Source organism: Beta vulgaris, chromosome 4, assembly GCF_026745355.1.
Source record: "Beta vulgaris subsp. vulgaris cultivar EL10 chromosome 4, EL10.2, whole genome shotgun sequence".
NCBI classification, from domain to species: domain Eukaryota; kingdom Viridiplantae; phylum Streptophyta; class Magnoliopsida; order Caryophyllales; family Amaranthaceae; genus Beta; species Beta vulgaris.
In genome coordinates this window covers 20,627,537-20,638,667 of record NC_079205.1, presented here as the reverse complement: position 1 = coordinate 20,638,667, position 11,131 = coordinate 20,627,537, and the positions used below count along the sequence as shown (strand labels likewise).

General features: G+C 36.0%; 1 protein-coding gene across 1 annotated transcript; it reads right to left on the bottom strand.

Annotated features, from left to right (window-relative positions):
• Positions 1–6,682: 6,682 nt before the first annotated feature.
• LOC104885043 (glucan endo-1,3-beta-glucosidase) lies at positions 6,683–9,364 on the bottom strand. The gene is made up of 4 exons (XM_010669752.4): positions 9,227–9,364; positions 8,145–8,173; positions 7,792–8,026; positions 6,683–7,002 (listed from the first exon to the last, which is right to left on the bottom strand). The coding sequence occupies exons 1-4, from the start codon at positions 9,282–9,284 to the stop codon at positions 6,977–6,979; spliced, it is 348 nt and encodes a 115-aa protein (XP_010668054.2). The 5' UTR covers positions 9,285–9,364; the 3' UTR covers positions 6,683–6,976.
• Positions 9,365–11,131: the final 1,767 nt, after the last annotated feature.

Genomic DNA, 11,131 nt, shown 5'->3' with positions numbered 1-11,131 from the left:
GTTAAACCGACAAGTCATTTGACTTGCTAAAACTTTAAATGATATAAAAGTTAGCTTATTACAGGATAATCAGATGGTTGGCTTATTTTTAGTGTACCACGTCAAAGGTTGACTTATTTTTAATATTTTTTTCCTATGAAAAATGTAGTTCTGATTATTTTGAGAAGTTATAAAGCAAAGTTGGGATTCTTTCAAGATAATTTAAAGTTGAAATTATTTTGAGAAAATAAATGAAATATGTCAATTATTCCTAAATTTAATTAGTGAGTTCTTTTTTTTTTTACTTATGGTTTTTAATGAATAGATATTAAAAAAATTGCTTACTTTTACTTATTCTTCTTTTATCCACTATTAATGGTTTGTTCAACGCAATTTGATTCTTCAATGGAGGATTTTTTTTTTTTTTGCTTTAGTATAGAGAGAAAATGCAGATAGTGTGTTCTTCAAAATGGAGTTATAAACCAAATATCAGAAAATTGGTAGGTAAAGAATTGGAGAGAGAAGAAAAAAAAAGATACGTAGAAAAGTTACCAAAGTTTATAAATACAAAAAGTAAATAAAACATGAGGTTTAATCATTTTCTTATTTAAAAAGAAAAGCAAGAAAAAAAAGAAGAAAAAGACAGGTTGTTCAAGAAAACCTTTTTTAAAGTAATTTTATGGGCAAACTTGCAAAAACTCAGTTCAATTAATTTCAATTTAGTTCAATGGTTTCCTCTAGGGTTTCTCTTTGGAGGATTTTTTCTCTCTAGGGTTTCTCCTTGGGAGGTTTTTTTTTCTCTCGAGGGTTTCTCCTTGGGAGGGTTTTTCCTTAGCCTCCGTCGCTAGGTTTTTCCTTCCTTCTTTCTTCTTTCTTCTTTCTCTTTGTTTTCTCATCACTTTTTTTTTTCTTTGTCGCAATTGTGAATCTTTGTAGGGGCTTCCATTGGTGTTCGTACCGGTGGTAAGCCCAAAAAACCTTTTTAATTGCTTCCAATAAGTATATCCCATCATTAAGATGGCATTTATTTTAGGATGTTCCATTTCTTTTTTTTGTTCGTCTAATGAAGAAGGAAGATCTAACAATCACTATTCTCTGTAAGAATCTAGAAGACCACGGAAGTATTTTCACCCAAACGACTATGCATCAGCGGGAGTTAAGTCGAATCAGGGCGAACTCACAGATTGTATTGCTTCAGATAAGTTTTTTATTAAGGCTATTTTTTATGAAATCTGCGATGTATCTAGTTCTAAGGTGTTATATACCTGTGCTGGAATTTTCGATTTTTCAAGAATTGATTGTAAGTGCTGTTTGGCTATCCTTTATGAATGAAATTATTTTTCTTCCTGTAAAAAAAAATCATTTTCTTATTTGGTTAGTTTGTAACTCATCCTTTATCTTCCCTATATGTTCGTTTGTGTTCGTTTATTGATTTATCCATGCTCCAGGCCTCCAGCCTTTTCGTTTCATTATCTATTAGTTGTCGTTTCATATCCGATACATGACATCATTATGTATCCGAGATCATGCTGTATATATGCTCTTCTTATTCCCCTTTTTACATAATACTCCGACATTTCAATGTACCCAGAGTATTTGTTTACACATAGTGATTTTGGTACTCATTTGCTAAAAGCCGCCCTAAAATTTCATATTAACGCCCTAAATACGTACTTTTATACACTAGCTATACTAACACTATTTTTATCCACTAGCTATACTAACACTTTTACCCCCTTCCTCTGTACTAACACTTTTACCCTCCACGCTCCCCACCACCGAGAACCACCACAACCATCAACTCCAAAGTTCCGGCAACCTGAATTCATCGGCCCTAAATCCACCAATGATCCGACAATCGTGACCCCTCCGGCGACCCACCACCCAAAAATTGAATTTTTTTAAAAAAATTTTATGGTGAGGCGTCCATGGTGGACGCCCCACCACAGGTACAAGCGCCCACCATAGACGCCTATACCTTTGGTGAGGCGCCCACGGTGGACGCCCCACCACAGGTACATGCGCCTATGGTGGGCGCCTGTACCTGTGGTGGGGCGTCCACCGTGGGCGCCTGTACCTATGGTGGGGCGTCCACCGTGGGCGCCTCACCATAATTTGTTTTTTAAAAAAATCAATTTTTGTTTCTCATAAATTCAGATCTTCAATTTTCTTTCAGTTGGATTCATGTTTGTGCAGAGCCTTTACATTCACATTGAAGAAACGTAATGAGATTGAGGTTTAAGAAAAGTGGGAGAGATCAAAGAGAGGAGCAAGAATTTTTCTTTCTCGGGTGTGAGCTTGAGATTTATTTTGCAGGATATATGGAGGAAAATGTTCAATTCCACTGCAGTGTGTGAAATTTACTTTGCAGAATTTCTAGATATATGGAATAGAAGTATTTGGCAAGATGTGCAGGTGAGAAGGTATACATGTCGTGATAACGGTGGAAGAAGAAAGTAAAGGTGAAAGTCAAAGAAAGGGGGGAAGAAGGAGAAGAATTTAGAAAGTATAAAATACAGTATAAAATTATGTATTTAGGGCGTTAGTAAAAAAAATTTAGGGCGTTAAATAGCAATTATGGTGGGGATATCCGACATTTCAATTGTATTAAGTGGAACCAACTTAATTTAATCTCGGTATAAGGGTTACTTGTTGTACATTGTCAACACTAATGTCATCCCCTTCTGAGCCAATTGAAAGTAAGTGTCTTTCAATAATGAGCACTCAAGAAATTGTTATTACCATAGTATAAATCTTATTCCTATATGCATGCTATGCATGTGAAGTCGAAAGATGAGTGATAAATGCTTTGCATTTTGTTTGATTTGTTTCCTTTTTTTATTTTTTAAACTACTAAAGTAGTAGGGTTCTAATTTTCGTTTCTAGTTAGCAGTATATTTGTTTGTCCCAGTATTTTATGCATTGGTGGAAAAAAGAAATTTGAAATATTGGGTAAACAAGCAAGGTGTCATCAATTAGGGGCAATTGTTTGTCCCAATATTTTACGCATTGGTGGCAAAAAGAAATTTGAAATATCTTGAGAAGCAGTTATCAAATGGCTAAATAAGTGGCAAGGAGTGTGGGCTCACGTGCAATTTAGTTGAGATAAACAAGGAAGTAGTTGAGAATAAAGGGGAGGTGCAATCTACTGGTTTTTAGTGGAGAACATTCTTTTAGCTATATATATTTTGTATTGTAACCTACTTTAAACTCCAACCACTACGGGACATTAGCATACGATCTCTTTTTCTCTAGCTATTACTTCATTATTCCATACTCCATAGCAAACACTTTCACTATCCCTATTAATACTTTACAAAGCTACCGTGTAAATTGTACTCAAATGCCTATATTGACGGCGACACCTTCATAGTAGATTGGTGATCAAGAGAATCACCCACGGTTATTCCCATCTTTCGGGTTTTCCGCGTCAACAATTGTTTGTCTTTCTATTCTTTTATTTATATTCTTGTTGATCATTAATTATTTCATTTTTAATTCTATATATTGTTCTTGTTGTTGGCTTCCCAATACCTTTTGCGTACTTGGTACAAAATCGGCATAAACAATTTGGCGCCCACTGTGGGGACTTCAGCAAGATCTCTACACATCGTTCATCACTTTCTTTTTGTCTATAATTTCGTTTATGCCTTCTCTTTTTTCTGTGTTTGCGATGGCAGGAGATTGGGTAACCACTCAAGAAGTCATAGATGAACTCAACCGCGTCAAGGCTGCTATGGCGGAATTGCAGAATAGCTATGCCACATCATGCATGGAGAATCAAAGCCTGAAATCTGCTCAAAAGTCCAAAGGCTCTAAGCGCGGCAACATAGGCGACATCTCCAAAATGCCTGACGCCGTCATTGAGCATGACGTCGACATTGAGCAGCGTCTTCAGCGACTAGAAGACATGATCGCCAGAATCCCTGGCGTCCCTCGTCCTATGGAGAAAGCGACGCCAAACAGCTATCCGGACTCACCTTTTGCTAATTTTATTGCCATGGTCGAGGTTCCAAAGCGGTTCTGCGTCCCAAGCATGAAGATGTACGACGGCACTACAGATCCAAATGACCACGTCGCCCAATACAAACAACGGATGATGACCATCTCAATTCCTCGTAGCATGCGCGAGGCATGCATGTGTAAAGGATTCGGATCCACGTTGACTGGACCAGCCCTGCAGTGGTTCATCCACCTTGGCAACGACACTATCTCTTCCTTTGCTCAATTGATTAATATTTTTAATTTGCAGTTTGCTAGTAGTTGTAAGATGGAAAAACAAGCTAGTGACTTACATAGAGTTGTGCAAAAATCTGATGAATCCTTGAAAGAGTTTGTTCACAGGTTTAATAGGGAAAAGGTGTCGATTCCAAATTGCGACGTTAAGATGACGATTGAAGCTTTCCGATGGGGACTGGATGAAGACTCAGATTTGTACAAAGAGCTTACCAAGTATCCCTGTCCAACGTTCGAGGATGCTCAAACCAAAGCCTCGGCCCAGATCCTATTGGAGGAAGACATGCAGTCAAGAAAGGAATTTTATGACGTTGACAGCAGGAAGTCGACGCCAAACGAAGAAAGGTCATGGCGTCCAAAGCCTTATGATCGTCCACAACAAGTTCATAGCGTCCGTCAGACTCATCAAGCCAACGATTGGAAAAAAGATCCGAACTGGACGTCGTCCAAAAAATGATGTCGACGTCAACAATTGCGACGGCGTCTGGCAACTGGACGTCGTCCAAAAAGTGACGTCGACGTCAACAATTGCGACGGCGCCTGGCAATTGGACGTTGTCAATTATTTCACATCTCAAGGAGGGTAAGCACGTTCCCTGAAGTGGAACGTCATCCATCTAAAACTCTATCACTTTTAATCGTATTATGTTGAGAACAAAAGGGACACCACTACATGTAAGTAACCAACAAGTTAAATTGAGTTATTTCATTTCATGTTGTTCTCAACATATTCTATTTCCTTTGTATTTTAAACGCTATTTATTTATATTATATTAACTTGAGCGTCGTAGGACCGTTGGAGGAAGCCAATGATCATCTCACCTTTGTTGTATGAAGACAAGCATGGAAGGCAAGGATTAGTTGACAGTCAACTTTGAGACAATCGAACACCACAATGTTCACATTCACATGACACCGCCATCATCAGCGTCGACGACGACATCACAGTTGACGTCGACCTTCATTATGACGGCGACAATTTTAAGCTGGGGCATCAAGTAAGGTTTGACGGCGTTCAGGTGAACACAACGTGACTTCTATACAAAAAGGGACACACACCTTAAGAAGTCATCACAACAACATACAAAACACCACACGCAATTAATTAGAAGAGACAATTTAACGAACCCTTCTTAACAATTAACACGGCAAGTGGTTTCAAACATCAAAGGTACCTACACACATACGTACACACATTCATACAAACATAAGGGTCTTACACTTGACGACATATCCTGGATGACAACGTTTAGTTTTAAAACTAAACCTCTAGTCACGATGGAAAAGTCATATACATATGTACATACATACTTACAAACATACATTTATTTGGATAACACACAATAAACATATGCAACGACTTTTATACACAAAAAACTAACACTGAAAACTAATTTGTCTCCATGGAATTTTTGTCCTCTGCAACAGTGGCATATTCAGCAGTTGTCGCCGTCTCAGCAGCGGCAGTGACGCCGTAAGGAAGCAGGTCGTCGAGAGTTCTAGAAACAGCCAGGAGTTTATGGACGTCGTCTTCTGGCGTCCATGACGCCGTCAGACCTTCCATGTTCAAGCATCCATTGCCTCCTTCAATGACGCCTCGTCTCCTTGACGATTTTGGCATCATCAAGGATGACTGTGGCAGTAGTTATCACAACAGCAGCGATGGCGGCAGGCGACATATGGTGTTTTCTGACGACAACACATGAAAAGAAGCAAGGAAACTATGTAAAGACAGACTGACGACGTCCGAAGTGAACGAACGATGTACTTGAAGCCATTTGAAGGAGAAGATTTAGGGAAGAGTGTAATTGATGCCACTTCCCAAGACGGTTGAGCAGGTGTCATCAATTAGGGGCAATTGTTTGTCCCAGTATTTTACGCATTGGTGGCAAAAAGAAATTTGAAATATCTTGAGAAGCAGTTATCAAATGGCTAAATAAGTGGCAAGGAGTGTGGGCTCACGTGCAATTTAGTTGAGATAAACAAGGAAGTAGTTGAGAATAAAGGGGAGGTGCAATCTACTGGCTCTTAGTGGAGGACATTCTTTTGGCTATATATATTTTGTATTGTAACCTACTTTAGACTCCAACCACTACGGGACATTAGCATACAATCTCTTTTTCTCTAGCGATTACTTCATTATTCCATACTCCATAGCAAACACTTTCACTATCCCCATTAATACTTTACAAAGCTACTGTGTAAATTGTACTCAAATGCCTATATTAACGGCGACACCTTCATAGTAGATTGGTGATCAAGAGAATCACCCGCGGTTTTCCCATCTTTCGGGTTTTCCGCGTCAACAATTGTTTGTCTCTATATTCTGTTATTTACATTCTTGTTGATCATTAATTATTTCATTTTTAATTCTGTATATTGTTCTTGTTGTTGGCTTCCCAATACCTTTTGCGTACTTGGTACAAATTCGGCATAAACAATATTGATTAAAGAAGAGGACTCCAAAATACTCAAGAGTGTCCATATTTATTTCGCGAATAGGATTTTTTCATTGACGAAAATTTGCTACTAATTACAAAGTTGGAAAAAACAGTCGATTAAATAGGCGTTTCTCACTTTCTTGTAGGAAATATGCGAGGGTTGTAATATGTTAATATCCCTATCGCATATTCGAAAATGCGATTATGCCAAATAGCAACGGGTCTAGTTACAAAAAGATCCAAAAGGAACAAAATAGAGCATATTAATTCACATATATTTCAACAGATCTTCCACTTTCCACCAAGAATAGAAATATCCCCCTAGTCGTAGAGACAATTTGCATAACCTGCACAATATTAGAAAAGGAGTTAAACAAACATGATAATCATAATGTTCTTAAAACGATTATACAAGAAGTCAATTTAATTAATTACCCATTCCCCACTTATTTAATCAAAACTCTTATGAATTTTAATAACCTTGATGACAACCAAACAAATTAAGAACATTTTTTAAGAATAATAATTCATTTACAAAATACAACTTTCAAAGAAATTTAATTCTCCTATCCACCAAACAAGTATTATCACTTACAAAAGGTTTTTTTGGATATTGCTCGTTATTACAAAATTGTAAAGTCATACTATATTAGTAACAAGATCACTTCCTCTCAAAAACAAAGTTACAAGATCACGAACAAGTCTACCACACATATCTATTAATAACTTATAAGTCATAAGATATAGCACAAATATTTCTTCTATTATGAAATAAGTAAACACTTCTTTCAAAAGGCTTTTACTTATAAGAGGCAAGTGTTTCACTTAATTCACAAAGGAGGAAGTATTAGATTAAAATCTCACAACTCACAAGAATAATAACAATACCTTTGTGAGTTTGTTTCTAAGAGACGGACTACTTTTAAATTAAAATTAGGTAATGGTAAACCCAATATTAAAAAGAGAATTAGCCCAAGAATGACTAAGTTAATTTCTTTCGGTGACTAATTTAATCCATTTAGTTACTAAGTTTACTTTTATATTAGAATTCGACCTTCTCTTTTAAAAAATGTTGTACCTTTGTTTTTTTTGGATGAAATATTCGGACATAGTAATAATAATATATATGAACTTACTGGGATTAGTGATAACAATGAGTCCAGAACCTCTAAAATCACAGTTCCATTTTTGGCAGCCCTTAGCCCTATAATAAAGATTCATGGCAATGGAAGCATGATTTATGAGATTATCAGGAGAAAAGCAAGGGCACCCTCTTTGCATAACTCTGCAATCCACTTGAGAGCAAGCATAGTTTATGTTTGCTAGTAAAGTGGCTTGATCTGAAGATGGCTTTGCTACACACCATGTTTGCTGTTTCATTGAATTCAATTAATACATCAGCTTATTTTTTTAGATCCATACACCAAAATAGATTACATTAGCTCTAACTTAGAAGCGTATATATGTTAATAAGGAAAAAAAAAATTACCTGTCCATTGGCAATTGCAAAAATTTCACCTGGTCAGCAAGAAAACATGATTGATTAAAGTGGAAAAGAATTTTTAATATTTTTAAACCGGAAGTTCTTAAACTATAAAACTATCACTATTTATATTAAAATGGTCACATTCTATTTTTACTACTTAGTAAAATTAGCCCTTCAACTTTAATTAAAAAGGCAAATGAAGAAGAGGTGGAAGCTCATTGGAGTACCACCCTAGTCTGGATATCGTCCTTGTGTACCTTGTAAGCGTCAACTAGTAACCTATCAAGGGTTGGTCTTCCAATCAATTATCTTTCGTAATAAAAAAATTAAAAAAAGGTAAGTCTGTGTTTTTGTGTGTATAAATGAGCAACTAAATAATGATGCAGACGGGATTTGATCCGAGATCTTGTTACCATTTACCGCCCCCATAAAACTTTACCACTAACATTCACCTTCTGTCTTTTTTTAAACCAACTAATCTATACTATAATGAGTTAACATTGATTAACATAGGGTAGAAAATATTCTGATTTTTTTAGGGAGTCCCTAAATTTGAGATTACTTTACTTTATTTTGATAGCATGCCATAAGCGAAAGTAAGTTGGAACTTGGAACCAGTTATGGATTTTTTTCTAAATAAAGCTTATCACTTACAAGTGGACCCAAAAGAATGAAATACAATAAAAGAACCGAGGGAGTAATGCACAAATCTTAATGACAATGTTGACATTCCTAAACCAAATCATAACCATATTATAAAAACGCCTATATATATTTGCAAATCAGAATACTTTGTCCGTATAAAGAAAATAGCCCTTTAATTTAGATCTCCGCTTAATTTATTGAAAACCACAAACATTTTGAAGTAGATGTAAAAAAACAGATGAAACCGAAACAATAAGTAGATGCAAAAAACAGGTCAAAGTACAAACGATATATACACTATTTGCACATATAGGCATATAGCTCTAAAATCAGAGATAACAAACAATGTATGAATAAAATGTAGCAGCCTTTCTTTTCCTATCAATTGAAGTTACTGAAACCAATGAAAATATGATTATTGATTACAGAGGGAAATCTACCTGAAAAAACAAAGGACAGCAGCAGGAGAAAGATGAGAGAGAAAGTTGATTTAGCCATTTTTCTGAGTGTATTATGCAGTAAAGATGATAGATTTTCTTTATATGGTGGTGTGATGATACACAAAAAGATGGGGTGGGACCGTGGGGTTTATAAATTATAAATGTAATGAGAGTGAGCGTAAATGTGGGTAACGGCTAATTTGACTACTAGTGTGCCAGCTGAGCCGTTATTTTTGGTTAGAAAAGTCTTTTTAGGTGGAAAGATAATTAAAGCTTCTTATTCGTAACTCATAATTCTTACATCCGACATCATCCTGACTGTGTATGTTTTACTCCATTTTTAGTTTGGGGTGAAGCTTCGTTTTTATCTTTTTTGTGATTAAAGGGTGATGCTATATGATTTGTTCTTAGGAATCTGGTAATGATGAATATTATAATTACCCTTCCAAAAATTATAATTAATGATGTTATAATGATCTATACTTAGGCATAAGGTAACCTTGGATATAATAATTACCAGTGTTCTATATACGCGACGCGTACGTCGATTATTTAGATTTCTTTTTGAATTTCATCGAAATATGATTTTGAAAGTGTAATTTATAATCATTATATAGTACAAACTAATTTAATTTATAAAGTGTTTAAAAATTGTGATTAAAATTTAGATGTAAAGTATTATAGTCAAATCAAATATGTAAGAGTTTTTTTTTGTATTGAGTAACCATTTTTCTCATTATGCCAAGTTACTTTGTTAATGCTTATTGAGTTTATTATTGGAATTTTAAGAAGACACCAATACACACCATGACCCCATTTTTAAATTTGAAATAGATACAATTGTAGAAAATCTGAATATGCAATTATATATTTAGCTAAAAAAACAAGACTTTTCACGGGAATTTCAAAATTTGGGCTTTTGCAATACTATTTTCGAAGGGGTTTTCGGAAATGGGCTTTTAAAAAGGTTAGAAAATGCTTTTGGACTTAAAACAATTTATTTTAGATTATTCGTTCCTTGATTCGGATTAATTGGAGCAGAGTATTAGTCATCATAGGGTAATAAATGTAAAAATACAATTATGTGTCTACAATAAGAGTGTTAATGGGAAGGGGTATTATGGTTGCGTTGGTGAGTGTTCGGGTACATATTCTGACTGCCACAAAAATGAGAGGAGTGCCACCTCGGTGAGCACCTTTTTCAGGATTTGCATGTTATGTAAGGCATTTGCATTTGATAGTTTGTTTGGGTGATTGGTGGTTAGGGTGATCTGAACAATTGAACTTGAATTTCACAAGCTTGAAAGATTTTGAGTATTGTAGACACATAATTGTGTTTCTCCATTTATTACCATATGACCACTAATACCTTGCTCCAATTGGTTCGCATTGAAGAAAGAACTAAGAACGGGTCTAAAGTAAAATATTTTAAGCCTAAAACCATTTTCGAACTCATTTTATTAACTCATTTCCGAAAACCTTTTTTTATAAAGGAAAATTTGATTCTAATAATCTAACCTTTGAGTCGTTCGCTCAAAATAATCCAACATTTTGATTATTATTTAATAATCCAACCTTTTATCCCAATCCGCTCATAATGCACCGTGAGACCGATAATCTGTTAGAAAGGTATTTTTTTTATTTTCTCCTTCGATCTCCCTCTTGTTTCTCCCTCCCTTGCCTCACTAGTCATGAAGAACCACCCCACCCCCACTCCCTGCTCATGATCCTCACCCTCACCCCTGCTCACGATCCCCTGCCCTACCCCTTTGCGAACAACCCCTACCCACCCCACCCCCTTGCGAACAACCCTTGCCCCAACCCTAACCTCCAGTCTCCCTCGTTCCCCCCTTTCGTCACTAACATCCTCATTGTCTCCCTCTTAAACCTCTTCATCCTCCTTCA